The 18,714-nt window shown below is 43.3% G+C and overlaps 1 protein-coding gene across 1 annotated transcript in view; it reads left to right on the top strand.

Annotated features, from left to right (window-relative positions):
• ell (elongation factor RNA polymerase II) overlaps positions 1–17,372 on the top strand; it is a 28,357-nt gene extending 10,985 nt beyond the window's left edge. Inside the window, exons 3-12 of the mRNA XM_076153043.1 lie at positions 4,740–4,861; positions 5,895–6,058; positions 8,338–8,588; positions 8,717–8,841; positions 11,615–11,708; positions 12,839–13,466; positions 13,944–14,010; positions 14,229–14,400; positions 14,496–14,540; positions 14,633–17,372. Coding sequence (XP_076009158.1) covers positions 4,740–4,861; positions 5,895–6,058; positions 8,338–8,588; positions 8,717–8,841; positions 11,615–11,708; positions 12,839–13,466; positions 13,944–14,010; positions 14,229–14,400; positions 14,496–14,540; positions 14,633–14,737 — 1,773 coding nt within the window. The 3' untranslated portion in view covers positions 14,738–17,372. The remainder of the gene's footprint in view (positions 1–4,739; positions 4,862–5,894; positions 6,059–8,337; positions 8,589–8,716; positions 8,842–11,614; positions 11,709–12,838; positions 13,467–13,943; positions 14,011–14,228; positions 14,401–14,495; positions 14,541–14,632) is intronic.
• The last annotated feature ends 1,342 nt before the right edge of the window (positions 17,373–18,714 follow it).

Here is an 18,714-nt window from a genome sequence, read left to right as displayed (position 1 = left end):
ATGAGGACATTTTGCTTACACTTAGGGTAATCTAGATGGTTCCTCTGAAAACCTTATCTGCAGATTGGGGAAGTGTTGTTGTTTTTGGTGTCTGACACTAGTGAAGTGCAGGGTTAGGGTTAGGACTCTGACCTTGAGTACCATTACATTGTACTTTTTCAAGTAGATGAGTCGTAATTGTACAGGATGACTTTTTTTCTGATTAACCCAGAAACTGACTCTTCATATGAAATGTAAAGGTTGAAATAAATAGAAATGCTGGTATTGCTAGATGGACAAAAGATTACAAATAAGAAGCAGCAGCATCGATATTCTATTCAGAGAATGCCAACAGCTGATATGCCACAAAGAACTTAACGCCTGCTTTTCAAAGACGGTAAATCATAGACACAATTACCTTTGCTGCAATGGTGACCAGCCATGATAAATCAGTCGTATGGGGCCATATGCATACATTTCTATTCTCTCCCTCCATCCTTTTTCATGCACCACACAGTCACATGCAGCTACTGCATTTCCAACTTTTTTTGCTCCGACTGCAGGGTCACACACATATCCTGAGGGTTACTGTTAAAATTCATCTTAAGGCTAGAACACCTCCACTTGCTTACCAAATACTCCAATCGAGCATATAGGGAAACCTTTTGAAATGGCACAAATGGGTTCACATGTGTAAATGTCATTCATCAAAAAAAGATTAAACTCTGAGGGATCAGCACGCTGTGATGCATATTGCATTTTCTGACCTTTCATTTAACACTGGTCTTACATGACTGATTAGATCAGGAAGCTACCATTTAAGATATTGTTGCACTCTTGAAATGCTGGTTAATTGGTATGCACACGTCTTTATGCAAATTGCATAAAGACAATTTGCAAAAATTGTGACATTTTTCATGAAGTGTTTTGAATTGAACTAGCTTTATTATGGGCCCGCCATTCTCCAGCCTCCCAGCCCACTGATGCATTAAATCCATCATCCTGCCATCACTGTTGTATTGTGTAAAGAAAAAGAAAGGTACATTGCAATGCGCTGCAGTTCTCAATATAACAGAGAGGAGGGCTTTTTTCTAAGTACGCACTCTACCTACTGGTGTGCCAACTTTATCCATATAACAACACTAACACTGCATTTCCTGTCAAAGCTGAAGAAGTTGGTGTGAAATGTGTTTTGCCTGACTTGTTCTTAGATTAGATGTACTCAGAAGACATCTGTGAAAGCTGCACACATTAGAGGGTAGTTGGCCTCGTGTTTTGTGCCTCTTGCAATAGTAAAGCATTGCAAGCATTTGTTTGATTAAAGAAAACTCATCCTACAGGCGAAGTGGGTCCATCTCCAGATTTTTTGTGGCTGACAAACACATTGGTAGGCAGCATGAAACATTGATTCTAAGGCCATTGCAGCATTGCTGTAGCTATGAATAAAGCTTATGCCACTATATACTCTGGATTTACGGAGTGTGGAAGACATATTTGTTAACTAAGTGGCAAGCGGCAACCAGCCTATAGAGCTTTACAGCCTAGTTGAAGTGCAGACTTATTACTTATATCATATGCTGTTCAATACATTCACTTTCTAAAGAAATAAGCAATAAAAGGGTCGGCAAATACCAAATATAATGTATTATTTATAAAGATTATATTATTTGGGTTTCATTTTCCACTTGCACAGAGGGTTGCAGGCAAATGGGCACTTGAGATCTGTGACACCTGAGCCACAGCAGTTGCAATAGAAACTTATCCAGCCATTGAGGAGCATATGAATGCATGAAGTGGTCAAATCATGAATAACTTAAAATTTGGTGTATCTTGCTGAACATCAATCATGTACCAAGCACTTAAGCTTCTAGAGCAAATGATTTGTACATGTTTTGTGTGGTAACATTAACTGTATCAGTCGGTTCTTGTATACCTGGATGTGTGTGTGATCCACTTGTATTAAGCCACAGTACTTGTATAACACAAGCTGAATGAAAGCAAGATGAACTGTTGTTTTATCATGATGGCATCTCTTCATGTAGAGTGTCACTCTGCCATATTTATTGCGTAAGGCACTTAAAACGGGTGAAAATAACTCTTGAACCACAAACGTATAGCGCTCCCTTTTAGCAGGCGAATGTCGAGTGCCTCTTGCCCCACTTACAGTAACAACACGGCACTTTTTACCAGGTACAATATTCCTCACAAATCTATGCCTTGTCAGTTTGTGAGCCCTGGGGTCGGTTTAGGGGAAATTAAAGTAATTCTGGATACTGCTCTTCTGGAACGGCCCGTCTAACCTTTCCCCTGTTTCAATCGCTTTAAAAAGCCCCGCTGTGAATTCTAATGGTTGGTGATATTTCACTTGCTTGTTTCTTGTGTAATGCTTGATGTTGTTCAGACTGAAGAGCGCAGTCAACTCGACACTTGAGTGTGCGATATTCCTGCCAACATGTCTGTCTGTCTGTACAAACCAAGTCATGAGACGGGATGGGATACACAGTAATACTAAATGGTGTTTTGCAGGCACTTTAATACCTATTTTATTATATTTTAATATTGCGATATTGTCCATCTTTTTATTTTGTCTTTATCGTTTTATGTTTATCTACATGCTAGGATGTAAGATGTTAAATAGGTTATGTACGCGACAGTGATTTCAACACTTATTAAGCAGGGACCTTCGCCATTTGGTGTGGAGGAGAGGGTCCTTTCTTTTCTCTCTCTTTCATCCTCTGAAGCATGAGTCAACTGAGTCACTCCCCTGTGCCTTGTCTTTCAGCTCCGTCTCTTAATCATTGTTACTTTCCCACACTCAACCCTTGTCCTTTGTGTTTGTGCTTGAATACGATTCTGCCGTGTAGAATACGCCTTATGGTGTCTTTCAGCATTGCAGCATTGCATTGTCTGTGTCTTTGCTGCTTTTATTCCAATTTATGTTTCATACAGTCGGTCTGCAGCTGTAGCTATATCAGCTACAACCGTGAGTGACATTTATCAGGCTGCAGAAGGAACAGAATATTATGTGCTACTGAAGTGGAGCCTCTCACAAAGCTGAGAGCACAGGGTTTCCAGAAAGGTAGAGAGGGGACATTGCGTGTATTTATAGTTGGCCACCTGCAGGCTTCACACATGTTTGGACCTTTGGTAAACAGAGCTGAGCTGCCTACAGCCCCACCACATGTCAGTCCTATCACAGAGTGAGTCACAGGCTAATCCTCCGATCTAGGTTAGGTTTTGGCTTTCAGGTCACTGGGAGTGAGCTCATAAAGGGGAGCCTTTACTGGGGATCCAAAACGCGTAACTGGCAACTTCAACTACTCTTTGTTACCTGGGGTCAGTGAGAGGCACTGCTGTTAGCTGTGACACCACTCCAATTCACACCGGAGCTGAGGCTTCAGCGAGACACTGCACCTCCTGGAAACGGAGTCCTCCAACTGGCCTCAAAGTTTGTTTGTTTTCAACAATGTGGTTAAATATTTGTTGAAGCACTGACTGTATGGATTGGAAAAAACATACAGAAGCACATTAGACATCTTTTAAAGAAACACAATCCTGATTTAGTATTGTTAGGATGAAGGGCCTTAATTTGTAGGTAGAAGCATACAAACCTGACACCTTGGCAATTGCACCCTTTGCAATTTCATGCCAATTTAAGGTTATTGACATGACTCTGCACCGCTCTAAAACGGCTATTTTCTCCACACAAAAAAAGGCTCATTCTTACAGTATAATAGTTCCGAGTATGTTTATAACATTGTTAAATTTTCACAAAAGCCTAAAGCAGCAAGCAGGTCCTGAGCTGCCCTGACAGCTTCATTTATCAGGACATTTTGTTTTCAGAGGGGGTAGTAAAAAAAAGGTTTCCTAAATCAGCCTGTTGTAAGTCAGTGTGTCTAGCGGTGCTGCACTGGGGCAGAGAATATATTTTTTGTGCATCAAAGCATTAGAAAGGTTTTTGAATTGACTCCTAATACACAATATGGAACAACCCAACACACACACAACAACATGGAAATCTGGATAGTGTGTCCCATTTAGTTCACACTCTAACTTGGTGCCGAGCAGCATTCTAATGATACGGAATTTGAGGTCTTCTGTAGGTTTAGGTTACCACTACTATTTCACTTCAGGTATTCCACTCCCTCCATAGTTTCCTTTAAAAGCAACACCTGCCGTTTGTATTGTGCTAGGATGGTAATGATGCAGGTGGAATACACTGTGTATGCATTAGTGGAATGCCAGAGACGGCTGAAATATCCATATTCACTGGTCTTTGCTATAAGTTACACCTGGTTTCTCTTGACATTCCTCAGATGAGGATTTGGAACAGTTCACACTGCATCGATTGTCCCAGCATAGATGATGGAAGACTTGAGAAATGAGGCAATTGGCTTCAGTTGGCTGAGATGTCGGGCTTTATGTAGAGCCTTTAAAGTCAAAGCAAAGTTTGGGGGAATGACATGATTTACAGAGGCTCATTTTTCCGCTTGATGGAATAAGGGCTACAAAGGGTGTCCAGGTCTATAAATAGTGTAAGGACATCAATAAGTTGTTGTTCTGGCAACAATCTAAATATGTAAATTCTCAGGAGTTTCCAAGAATAGAAAATTAACTATGCAAATTCAAGTAAGGCCAAGAATGAATGAAAATGCTGAGGTGAGACCATGGCCCTGTTATTTTTGAATGATCAGTCCATTAGAACAGGTAGACCTCGGGTTTTACATCATATGTTCATGCCTCTCTCCTTTCTTCAACAGAAAATTTCAATACCACGGTCAGAAAATCCGAGCGAACTGCAAACGTTTACTTTCTACCTGTCAAACGTGGGCAGAGATAACCCCCAGGGGAGCTTCGACTGCATCCAGCAGTACATCAGCAGGTAAATACAAACGCAAACATACAGTACATGCATACAGTACTTAACGTTCATACCCAATACCCCCCCCTCTCTCTCCCCCTTACTCTCCATCTTTCCTTACTTAACTGTTACTTTCTTCAAGACACATGCACCACATGTGTAACGTTGCTCAAAACATTTTTCAGATTCATAGGGATTTGAACTATGTCCATTATTGCATTGCGTGTTCCCATTCAGCAGTTGTTTGTTTAGCATTGTTAGGATCTAAACTAAATCATCAGGCGTCTCGATCAGATATTTTGCAAATGCTGTAGATAAGCAGAATTGGGACTTCTGCTCCTCTCAACTATCATTTGTAACTACTTGGCTATTATTTATATTTCTGTCCTATTAGCCTCACTAAGGGCGTGGGGCCTGACGTGTTGAGGAGAAGAGAGATTTAGGACTACATAACTGTTCAATTTCTATCCCCTTCATCGTGCAACTATTTCTAATATGTGGGTGATCTAAGGTTCATCCACGTCCTTTTCTGAATCCTAATCAACCATTAAATTCCATTCTAAACCCAAAGGACAGAGCTCAGCTTCCACTGACTGCTGCCAGCATCGTCTTGTTTTTTTCCGCCAAAGCCTGATCAAAGTGGAAAGGACACAGAAAGAGACCTGGAAAGAATTTGATTTATTGGAGCACAGATTCATACTGAGGAAATCCATAATTTCCATAGTTTGGAAATCATGAAAATTATAGTGCCCTCAGGATGTTTGACAGGAATGCTGTTGGGTCATTTTTGTGGAACCTTTGCTGGTAATGCTCAAAAAAACCTTTAATTGTCTTGTATTAGTTGAAATTATTTGGCTTTGCAGCATTCCAGTCATCGACGTTCTCCAAAAAGAAATCAAATATCTTCTTCACTGTCCTGCCATTCTGCTCTAAGTACTCATGCCTGTTCTAAAAGGACAGATGATTCTCTCCCAGTCTTTTCCACTCTTCCAAATCAAGGTTTAGTCATTCTGTATCTACTCTTTTCTCCCACCCTAACCTCCGTTGTTGGCAGTGAGGGGAGCATTCAGCTGGATTGTCTGGGTGGGATCCAGGACAAAATCACAATCTGCGCCACCGACGACTCCTACCAGAAGGCCAGGCAAAGCATGGCCCAGGCTGAGGAGGAGACTCGCAGTAGGAGTGCTATTGTCATCAAACCTGGAGGCAGATACGTAGGTGAGGAGATGTGAAAGCCGTCTTGCACACACCATGCAGTCAAGTCATTCTCTCAACCACTTCATCTTTAGTATTACAGGCTCAGGTACAGTGCAGTGTTAATAAGACCACAAGCATTTTATACAGTGTGTGTGTGTCTGATCACGCATTCAGAAACACTTTGTCTGAAGCTTTTAACTGATGATGACGCTGCCCAAGTGAATGAGTTCAAGCATCTTGTGGGTCTCGTTGATGAGTGAGTGCTGTGCTGGACGCTGTGCCGGACTGTCATGATAGATTTACAGTTCACTCTTCATTCCAAACCTCACATGTGGTCACAAGCTCTTGGTAGTGACCGAATGAAGGAGATCGTGGACGCAAATGGCCAAAGTGACTTTCCTTTACAGGGCATCGGGGGTCTTTCTTAGAAACCGGGTGAGTAGTTCACACACAGGAGGGAACTCTGAGTAGGACTGCTACTCCTTAATGTTGAAAGGAGCTGCTAAGATGATTCAGGATTATTCAGAATGTCTCCCCCAGGAGGTTTGCTGGACATGTCCAAGTGGACAACTAAGCAAACCCAGAATTATAGATCCTATCTGGTCTGAGAGCATGGGAAGAGCTGGAAGATGTGGTTTAGGACATCTGTGCTACTTTGTTTGGCCCGTTCCATCGGTGACTCTGCCACGGAAAAACAATGGATGGTTGAAATGTTTTAGCGGGGGGTCGAACAAATATGGAAATGAAGACTCAGTGAGGTTAAGCTCCCTCCTGTCTATTTATTCCCCCACATTGTTGGCATTGGTTCAGGGAATCAAGAAGAATTAGGCATTGCAAACTGGCAGTATTTGTGTACACTATTAGCTCCCAAATTGTCCCTAGTGTGTGTCTCTCTTCACACTGGACTGGACAGGGTGTTAGATCTGGGGCTGTATGGCACATGGCTAACACACTGCCAATGTGCCTCATCTGTTAACAGAATCTAAATTCATTTGTCGGTGATAGGTTCCCAGCAGTCAAATATTCAGTACGACACACACACACACACACACACACACACACACACACACACACACACACACACACACACACACACACACACACACACACACACACACACACACCCATCCACAATTAATCTGCTCTGCATGAAAGCAACTTAAGCACATGCGGGCAGAAATGCCACAGAGTATAATACTTCCTGACTTTTTGTTAAAGTTAGGCCTGTGCTATAAAAACACGTTGTGCTACATTGCAGTGGAAAGCCACACTAACATGTCTTCATTGGCTGCAAAGACAGGGAACCAGTATAACCTAATTCACCATTGAGCAATGAATCATAAATAGTTGTGTGTGTGTGTGTGTGTGTGTGTGTGTGTGTGTGTGTGTGTGTGTGTGTGTGTGTGTGTGTGTGTGTGTGTGTGTGTGTGTGTGTGTGTGTGTGTGTGTGTGTGTGTGTGTGTGTGTGTGTGTGTGTGTGTGTGTGTGTGTGTGTGTGTGTGTGTGTGTGTGTGTGTGTGTGTGTGTGTGTGTGTGTGTGTGTGTGTGCGCTGTGGTACCTCCACGGTGTTTTTGTCTGAGTGGGAGGCGGCTCACGATTCATCGGCATCTGATTCACCTGAGAAAGCCGGCTCTGTCAGGCGATGATGGTTGTTTATAATGGCAGGGTGGTGGTGGTGGTGCGATGAACACAGCTGCAGTAGAGATCAGTGTGTGATACTGGGTGTCTTTGTGAGTCATCTGCACACTCATCGGTCATAGTTGAAAGACGTGACATGAAAAGCGTATTTGCTGATGAGGTTACAGTTCAGACCTCCTGGTTGGCTGCCTGTCAGTCACTCCTTCACTGCTCCTCACTCAGGGTTGGCCTTGTGGTTTCAACTAAGGAAGATAACTGACTTGTCGTAATCAAGTCTATAAAATTTAATAATTATTGTCTTCTAATGTTCAGTGGTGGTGTGATTCTAGTCAGCGATCATTTTTGAGATGAGTTCATGGTGATTTGGTGCTGAGACTGAATGATATTGAAAAGTGTTTCTAAGGTTTTCTTCACTTTCATTTACATTGAAGAGCAGAGAATTTTCTGGTCTGTCTGGTTTCAGATTTTTATTCTTTATTTGGCCGACGCTTAAGTGAAAGTGAAACCCTATTTGAATTACACAAGGCAGGGACAATCTTGCTTTAGAGATATGTAACAACATATAAACAAAATTGATTTGATAGACATTAGCAGAACCCGACGATGATTTTGTCATTTAACAACTCACCAAGTCCCAACTGTCTTTACTCCCTCATCACAGGCAAGAAGGTTCAGATCCGGAAACCGGCACCTGGGCTATCGGATATTGCTCCGCAGCGACGGACATCTCGGCCAGTCCTCATCTCCAGCAGCACGCAAAAGAAGAGCACGGCACAGCACAGGCCGCTCAGAGAGCGCCTCACACACCTGCTGGCCCTCAAGCCTTACAAGAAGCCTGAGCTCATCCTGAGGCTACAGAAAGATGGCCTCTCGCCAGCAGACAAGGACTCCCTGGACAGCCACCTGCAACAGGTCACACACTCGCACACTCACACAAAAGCCACACACATTTTTTATGTACGGATGTATTTAGTCAGTGATAATCCTCAGATCACACCAGTGCACTCTGAAGTCACACGCTGCTGTTTTTCATTTCACAGGTGGCAAACCTTAATGGGAGGGATAACACCTTCACATTGAAGGACACTGTGTTTAAGGACATTCAGAAGGACTGGCCGGGCTACACTGAAGGAGACCAGCAGCTCCTCAAGAGAATACTGTTCAGGTATGACACAAACACACCCATTCTTTTACTCCAAGCTATTTTGGTAGAGATGGTGTGACGAATGTAAATATGAGTATGAAAGTATGAATAAGTCTTAAGATCTTGGACTGGAGTGCAGTGACCCAGGAGCACAGACCTGATATGTGGGTGCTGTTCTGGTCGCTGCATTGTAGGTGAACATCATCGGTGTGAGCTTGATGCAGGCGACTACACAGTCAGTGGAGCGTATGGAGCGAGTGTGACATGTGCTCTTCTTGGTTGGTTGAAGACTAGACGGTGCTGCCCGTTTGAAATCATTCAAAGGGGTTTAAGTGTACATGCAGGCAGACCGGGGCCGAATCATCCTGCTGCAGCACAAAGAGCAACAAGATAGAGAGGCAGAGTTTTCAGTCATGATGTCATGGTTACCAGCAGACTTTGCAGAAATCATTGGGAATTCTGATCTATTTTAAATATCTGCTTTACATCCATCTTCAAGAAATATCTCCCTGTAAACTTCCACGTGTCAGGGAAAGCTTTCCTCTCTAATGCATTCTTTAACATGGCAAACGTTCAAAGCAGGAGTTCAGGTTGTCTTGATGTAAAAAGTGTGAATATGAGGATAAAAGGTTTACTAAGAAACTAAACTACAGTTGAAAATGCTTCTACTTTCTCAGTCACTTCCGTTTAGAATGTCACCAGATGCGTATTCGTCCTAACCACAGCAATCTATTCACTTTGAGCCACACAGCATTTACTTTACTTTCAACCCAGTGAGTTCTTTGAAGGACATCTTCATTTAAATAACCATCTTTGCTGGATTTGTGATGCAACTTTTAACACATTTCTTTACTCCTTGTGCCAAGAATAAGAACAGAGGGCGACGACTGCGTGATGTAAGACTTCTCCAGCTGCCAAACACACTGCCAAACACAAATATTCCTTTGACATGTCCTCGCTCAACATATTTCCCATTGATTCCAACTTACAGGATTTTAAATGTATTGTTTAGGTTTGTCCTACACTAGATTCTTGGCACTACGAATTGAATTGCTGGGAAAGGTTGTTTTTAAAAACATGTCGGTAGAATGACAGCTGCCTTAGGTAGATGTGTATGTGTGCTCTAGCGAATGTGGCCTAAGTGTTCTGTTTGTTGACGGCATGAGCTGCTGGCCTCCTTCCCAGTGGAAAAATCTGGTTTCTCAGGATCTGGGGCACTAAGGAAAAGCAAGCTCCCAGCTAGCTATATATAGACCAGGTAGCAGGACGCTGTGCAAAGTTAGGGTTTACTTGGTGTTTCTGATGGACCAAAGCAGAATAGTTTGTTTTTATTTCAGGTTATGCTTAGTTGTAACTATGGGCCGAGTCTCTACGGGCTGCTGGAGTGTTTTTTGTTTGGGTTTCTAATATGTAGAGGGACGCTTATGTTCATGTATTTATATCCAATTTTTGTCTCTTATTTTACTGTACTTCTTCGAGCTTCATCAGCTGACTAACAATCATAGCCTCCCACCTAACACCACCACCACCTCCTCTTCCTCTTCCTCCTCCTCCCATGCGCCTCTTCAGTTTGGACCTAATGCAGTCAGTCACGCAGCAGTAGCGCAGCAACACGATCGCAAGGCATATGATGCAACCATGTCCCAGCACATGCTGATCTTTGTGTGAGGTGGCACCGGTCCAAGGTTCAGCTGTATCGCTCTGCCTGGTGTCCCACGTCCAGCTCCTGTTTGTTTACTGACTGGCTGTCTCTGGATCACACGAACAAACAGCAACACTACCCTGATTGAACTGCGGTGGGCCATTAACAGGACACGGTGTATCAAACTGCCCCCCCCCCCCCAGCTGATTATGTCAACAACTGAAGCAGCATAAAGGACTTTTACAGTATCTCTAGTCCAAATAAGTTTATAGTACAAAGTGTGTCTTCTCCGTTTTCAATTAAAATGTCATTGTTGTCCAGAGTGAGAACTGCCAAGTCAAACAAGCTCATTCACAATCTCCTTAGAACACACACACTGAGGCTGCTGGTTAGCATATATATGCTATATGTCTGAGTGAAATAATTCCACTGGAACATCAATATTCCGCAATCCAAGACGCCCACTGTCCTGTCGGGTGCCAGACACAGGATTTACTGTTTGTTACAACACACTGCACTCGACTGCTGCTTTTAGAGACGCTTTGATTCAGCTGTTTCTGTTTTGATTAAGGGTTGTGGGATTTGCTGGTGCACTGGTATGAAAGCTCAGATTGCAGTTACACCAGTCGAAAGCTTGTACCACTTAAAACCTGGGGATGGAGTCTTAATTACTGATTTCTAACTTTCAATTAGTAAACCCCTATTTTGACTTGAAGAACTAGTAGAGTTTTAGTTTGCATTCCAAATCCAAGTGTCTGAATGCCTTTGCCTACCTATACTGTAAAGGCGCCAGAGGCGTGTCCTATATACACACACACACGTGTACACATAACATGCACACACAGGGATGGAGACTTGGCCAGTGTTGCAATATGCAAGATATGTTGGGCAGCAGTATGGTAAACACTACAGTGAGCATGATAAATCTATTCACTGCTTTTTGTTTGCATTCCACATTTTTGTAACGTTGTTTACGTTCCAGGTGTTCCTGTTTGCTAAAGGTTTACATTGATATTTTATGAGAAATACAGGTCAGCATTAGATCAAATGAGATGCTTACGGATTTTTTATTTAAGATGTTGGCTAAATGAAAGGTTAACTGAATGTTTGTGGCGTGTGCGTGTTTGCGCATGTGTGTGTTCTCTCTTACAGGAAACAATGCCAGGCCCAGAACCCGCCTGCCCCTCCCCCTCCCCCTCCCCCAGAGAGCCCACCCAAAGAGCCGGCCAGCAGCTCACCATCGCAAGTAAGCATCGTTTCCTTTTCTGCCCGCGTCTCATTTACACACAAAGGCTTCCTTCCTTATCCAAAAGCCACAACCTTCACCACGCGTCACACACTGTGGTCATACAGCTGGCAACAGGTCGTGGTATTTCAAACTTTCCCAGTACACAATCAATCAAACCAGAACGTACCCTTCTAGATTCAGACAGTCTGGTTATTGCTGCTGTTGTTTCAGGTTTCACTTGTTTTTGTTTATTACTGTAGATAAGTTCCTGAAGAAAAGCATTTTACACCGCAACTTCCAACTTTTCTCAGGCTTTGTGTGTCCACTAAAAAGCGGGAAATTGTTCTTTGTAGCAGAATCTATCTCACGTTTCTCTCCACATTTAAAAAGATTCCTTGTCCTGCTCCTCTTTGCTCTTTCCAGTCCCGTTAAGCAGCAGCAGGAGGAGGAGGAGGAGGAGCTCCTCTGTTATATTAATAGCTCCTTCCTCACAGTGGCTCCTCACCTCCGACACCTAGAGTTTGTTCCTTCCCTTCCCTCCCTTGGTATACACAGTACACAAATACATGAGCAAACAGTTCCTCTAGCGGTTTTTTGTTGTTTTTCGGCGTCATCTGTATAAAAAGCGAGCACAGCAGCAGGTTAAGCTGTGTGTAAACTGTCTGGGCTCAGATTGGTGAGAGATGGCGCTGGGAATGCTGCCAAAGCAAACAGGTTAAGGAGCCATGCAGGCCTAAACGGAGCTCCTCGCTGGTTCCTGCTGTTATTTCAGAGCCCCAAATTCTTCCTGTTGGGACAGCCAATACACTCACAAAGTCCTTACTATGGCCTAAATCAAACAGGCCCCCATCTGTAATGTAAGCCCTGCTATTGTGTAAATTGAGTACAGGCATTATAGTCCAAATGCTACTGTGGTTACCTCTTGTTGCGTTCTTCATCTTTAGCCTATGCTACATTCTGTGCTCTTTTGTCAAATGCACTCTTATCTCCTCTCCTGTCCTCCACAGCCCACCAGATTGTTTCTGCTCTGTCTTGTCCTTTTTCCTTTTGCTCGTCTCTGGACTTGTATTACTCCTCACTCAGGTGAAATGAATTCATATTGAACCCAGTGTGAGGTTCAGCTACTAAAACTGCTCTCTTTCTGCCAGAAACGGGCTGCAGCAGACTTCATCGATCCTCTGGCCAACAAAAAGCCCAGGATATCGCACCTTGCCAACAAGGCAGCAGCGGGCCCAGTCAACGGCAAGCTCAGCTCCTCCAACGGGAGGGAGGCCGGTGGAGCGCAGGCGGCGGTCTCCGTGTCGGACGGTGGCGCGGTGACCCAGCATCTCCCTTTGCTGGACATCCCTCGTCCTTTCGAAGCGCTGTCGGATGTCAGCAACGATTCCAGCCACAACGGGCGAGAATGTGACTCTCAGGAAGCCGCTGTGTCCGAACGGCTCAGCCAACCGCCTTCACTGCACTCTGGGTCCTTCAGGCACCTCACGCCCAGCTTTGTCACTCCTTCACCTGTACACAAAGGTCTGGATGGCCCTCAGGACAAGACTCCTTCCTCCTTTCACAGCAAGTCAAAGAAGAAATCAAAAAAACATAAAGACAAGGACAAGGCCAAAGTCAGTAAGAGGGAAAGGGAGAATCGAGAAAACGAGAAGAAGAGGAAGAGTCGCGCTGAACATGTGCCTGAGCCTAATCGAGCCTGTGAGCCTAATCGAGCCTGTGAGATCAGCTCCAGCCCGCGGAGCCTTAAAAGCAACAGTATTCCACCCAAAAGCACAGGTGAGACACGAGCACACAGCTTCCTCACTGAGTGCTTCTGATAGAACTGCACTAAAACCTCATTTACTTAAACACAATGCCATTACTCCAAACACACCAGAGAAGACATTCCTAAGAAAGTATCAAGCATTCCTAAATGTGATGACTTTGATGTGGATAGACACCAGGTAGTCATCACAGTGAGTAAGTGATGCATCATGATGACCAACATGGACTCCCATCATCCATCTGTGCTCTATTGCAACATGTTAAACCTCCCGCTTTGCTGTAAAGATTCCAGATTCAGCTCGTCCCAGCTGATGATGATGCACATCTTCACCAAGTTCTGTCCTTAAATTCTTTCAGGCAAAACTGACAATTGGGACAGCAGTTTTTATGTAATGATCTACTTTGTGGTGCTTCATTTAAACTTACACACACGTTGCCTCCATGTTGTCCCTGCCTGTTTACATTGATGTCTCTCTTTGACCTTTTCAGATCTGAATGGAATGTGCAGCATTACCAGTATTCCATCTTCGTCATCTGAGGTGGCAGAATATTTATCGTGAGTACTTGTCAACAATAGATTCTACTGCTGTGACAGAAACATGTTCAGTCATTGAAGTGACTTAGTTTACTTCATGAATGCTGATGGTAGTTTAGTATATTCTGTGTTGCTCTTGCGCACGTTGTCTCCCTCTAATGGCCACCGCCCTCATGTGCAGTGTGACTTCCTCTCTCTCATATCTCAACAAGTAATATTTCCTCTTATTTCCTTCCCAGGAAGTACACAGTGATTGGCTCTCAGGAACAGCGTCAGAGCTATAAAAACGATTTCAACGCCGAGTACAGTGAATATCGGGGTCTGCACGCTCGGATAGAGGGCATCACCCGGCAGTTCACTGTGCTGGACAATGAGCTGAAACAGCTCCCACAAGGCACAGACAAGTACAAGGTAGAGCTTCCTCAAGGATACATAAAGATCAGCCATCTTTTATCTGTTGTATACTGATCTATTCATACTCGTCCTTTTTGTGCGTCTCTTTATAGACAATCCACAATCAGATACTTCAAGAGTATCATAAAATAAAAAAGGTAGGTTGTCCCCCTGCAGGTGATAAATGATTGTGGTTGTCAGATGTGGGCAGATTGTGATGCTGTGTTTTTGTCGTGTCCTTTGCTTGCAGACTAATCCAAACTATAGCCAAGACAAGAACCGCTGTGAATATCTACACACCAAACTGGCACATATAAAGAGACTTATTGCCGCGTACGATCAACAGCAACTCTAAGCGTGGCACTAGTTGTACATTGTCTCCCCTCTCATCTCTGGAAAGGAAAAGCGGAGAAAGGAAAACTCTGGATTCTTCTCGCTCTACAAATGTGCTCCTGAAAGATGCCATGAAGAGAGTATTCCCCTCACAGCAGCCCAATGCTGCGCTGAGGACTAGGCCGGACGTATGATCCCTTAATGTCTCTCCCTCTCTTTCTGTCCTTTTTGTTTTTCAAAGATGGGACGCTGCCTGGCTTGCCCGGGTCCATGTGTAGCTACAATGCATCCAGAAAAATGCGTGGCTTTGTTTTTTCTCAACAGCCCATCCTCCCTATAGTGCACAGAGGTTTGTGAAATAGTCCACTACACCTTCTTCAGAGATGTCCACATACTATTTCCTGGAATTGAGTGTATATGAAGGGGGGGCGGGGGGCGGGGCACTCAGACGGGATCCGTAGATTGTAAGCTAAACGCAGCAAATTTGTTTTGAGAAAAGTAAAGAAACATTCAGTGAAAGATGCATCAGATTTCCCCATGTGCTGAAAGGGAGCGTTGTGATGTTGACTTTGTTTCACCGTTCTTGCTTTTTTTTATTTATTTTTGACACTCACAGGGGTTAATGAGTCTGTTTTACACTCCTCAATATCAGAACTGAAGAGCGTCGTCTCTTTTCTTTATGGTCCTCACATCTTGAATGTCAGCCAGTATTTAATTCAGAAGCTGCCTTGCCCATCTACTTGTGAATCTGTTGGAGTTATTTTTCTCTTAAAGAGATACTGATGTTCCTATTGATTAAATCAAAACAGAGCTTCTAAATGCACACAGTCAGGCGCAGCTTTGTGCGCCTTGGCTTTTCTTAATCATGCGCCGATGTCTTAATGGGGATGTGTGTAGAAGCTTCCAGTCACTCTATAAAGTGATTAAAAGCAGAGATGAACACAGTCCCTTCAGTCAATCATGACAAGATACAGTGTTTGCTATATCAAGAGGCTACAACAGTGGTCTCTGATCTTGGTTCCTTGTGTTTCACGCGAGACTGTATTTAGCTCTTCAATGTTTTACAAGTTTAGTTCATGTCTTTTTGTAGCAATACAACTATTCCAAGTCATCTGAAGAGCACATTGCCAACTCTTGCTTTTCCAGCTTCAGAAGATCCTCTTTAATTGTAAGGTGACGCAGACATGGGGGGGGCGTAGATCTTTGGAGGTATTACTTTCCGAATCAGTGTTAAGAAATTTGATTTGGTGTAAACCATAGCTCTAATATCTCTTAAGTTATTGTTGTTTACAGTGGCTTTCAAACTATTATTAAATGTTATATTTTTGTCTGCTCATCGACCCACATCATTGTCCATAAAGGCGACTGTTAATATGAAGCCATCCTCGATCATCTTCCAAGTGGAGCCTGGGGGGGGCGGGGGGCCTCCGGTCCTCAGGCCTCTCAGAGTGAGAGAGCTGATCTGTGATTAGTTTTGCCTTTTCTATTGTGTTGTGAGATGAGCATGATCACGGATCAGCACTCGTCTGGCAAGAGGCGATGTTCCGACGGTTAAAAACAACATATCTGAAGACTGTAGAAATGCTGTATTAGATTTGATACCTGATGGATGAATGATGAAGCCAGTTAAGTCAGCAAATGCATTTCTCATATTGATCTTTTCATGCGAAGATGAAAATCGGCACTTTTTTCCCCCTAATCTTGCTGTTACCTGGAGTTTTGTTCAGCTGAAACTTTTCTTTGTCCATCAGAGTGCATGCTTTATGAATGTGTTACAATGAACAGCCTTTGTATATTGACTTGAAAAAAAACTGCCCGGTGACATTCAAATCCAAGCAAAGGCCTAGTCCATCTGAATTAATATGTAATCAATTAGACGTGGCTCTGACCAGCATGTATACCAAAGTGCTTACTGAGTTGGATGGAACGATGCTCTTACCAAATGTTGGCAAAGAAACAATCCTTGTCACTGTATTCTTCTAATTAAATTTCAACATTATCTTTTGTCTGTATAATTTCCGAGTATCACAGCAGTGCAAAACTGTTGCGGTTGTTTCGTTTGAGAATTCGCCGCGAGTGTAACATCATTTTTCTTATTTTCTATCACTCTCCAAATGCAAACATTAACACGAGACTGCTGCTCAGAGATCCATCACAACAATGCTGAGCACTGCTGGGACTGGACGGCTCTGGAGAACTGAAGGGGTGAAGTGGGGGTGGTGGGGTGCTTTCCTCAGCACTCGGCATCAGCCAGTACTGTGACCTTTAAAAAAAGATGCCTTTCATCCTTACTGTGTCTCCTTTTCTATAAACCATAAGAAATGATTACTGAAGTACACCTTTACTACAGTCATGGAACGAGTTCATATAAAAATGGTGAAGACATTTTGCACCGATGCTGAGCAAATTGTCTGAAAGTAATGAAATGCCAGCACAGGATTATGATGTATGAGTTGATTGTGCCAAAATGACCTGTTGTAAAGGGTTTTTCTTTTCTTTTCTTCTTCTCTGATTCAATACATGCTGCTGTATAAGCAAAGAGGGCTTTGGAGAAAAGTCTGTGATGTTGGCATCAAAACCCAAAGCACGCTTTTTGAAAACCATAAGGGACTGGGACTGAAATTGATCTTTGTTTCAATAAAATTCTTTAAAAATCATTTGTGAAATTCTGAACCAGTTGTTGCTGTCCATTATTGCAATGTCGTGATACTTTAGTTATTTTGCTAAATTCTACTAGTGTAGATGCATAGATTGTATATTCACGTGTAAAATAATAATCCAGCTTGATAGTCGATGTTGTTGCCATGAATGCAGCACGCACACTAATATTTGACTTTTTAGTGAAGGTTGCACGTTTACAGGCTGCAGCAAATGTGCCTATATCTTCACATCTTTGAAACCTGACTCAAACAATGTGTCATACTACCTTGGTTGTTCGTGTTCAGCTGTGAAACAGATATGAGTCCATCTAGTTACTGGATGGAGCTTTCTTTCGATGCGTCATTTCACATATTCTATCAATGTTGCAACATTTGTTTACAATTACAAACTGGTAGTAAGGCCTGCAATGTGCCTGTTGTCCTGTAGATGGCAGCAAGTTCATTCAGTTCGTTTGAAAAGCTTGCACACAGTGTTGGCTTACTTGTTCTTTTGTTCAACTAATTGCCGAGAGTCATGTACGCTCCTTTGTGCTCTACCTTGCATTGTTTGTGGCTGTGCTTGTATGGCAACCTCAGGAATTTGTTTCATCACAAGGGGAGGAAAAGGTGCAAAACTTTTTAATTTCTCCATATTTGTGCAGTGCGTATAATTGTCTGTTTGTTGTTTCTGTCTGATGGGCATTTGAATACATCCTGTGAATGTTTAACATTGACTGCCAAAGTTGTACCTTGTACTGAAATATGGGTCCAAAAAAGGCTGCGGCATGGCAGCAAGAGCAGAAGATGTTCCAGCAAGGCAACAGCGAGGACAGACTCACTGTAATCTGACACAGTGTGAAAGATCCCAGAAATCTACATAGCGATTGTGTTCCAGTTGGCCTGGCTGAGTTGTGCAGCCTTGCTGTGCTGCTACTGGCTTCCATCCCAAAGCTGGCCTCAGCTCTGGGAGCTGGAGGGGGGGTCATTCAGTTCACTGTGGCAATCTGCCATGACTCCTTCTCCTCAACATAAAGCAGCATATACAGTACTTATAGCCCCCCTCCCCCTCCCCCTCCCCCTCCCCTCCCCTCAGTGTATCCTCAGCTTAACTCACGTGACAGGCTTTTCCATTTGTCTCGGTTTCTACATTGGAATGCAGGGGTTCTACTTCTATTTACATTCTCAGGGTGGTTCTTTAATTTGAAAATGTAGGTCACGCTTGAAGTCGGGTCAAATTATTCTAACTGCTCTGTAGGACCGTGACACAGACCCCCAGAAAAGCTCTGGATGGTATAGGTGACATAAAGCTCCTTTCTGAAGTTGCATTCGTATTACTGAGAACTACAGTATCTAACCTGCC

The sequence above is a fragment of the Genypterus blacodes genome, unplaced genomic scaffold (assembly GCF_046128005.1).
Source record: "Genypterus blacodes isolate CSIRO-AG114 ecotype Tasmania unplaced genomic scaffold, CSIRO-AGI_Gbla_v1 ptg000058l_1, whole genome shotgun sequence".
In the NCBI taxonomy this organism is placed as follows: domain Eukaryota; kingdom Metazoa; phylum Chordata; class Actinopteri; order Ophidiiformes; family Ophidiidae; genus Genypterus; species Genypterus blacodes.
This window is presented reverse-complemented; position numbering and strand designations above follow the sequence as displayed.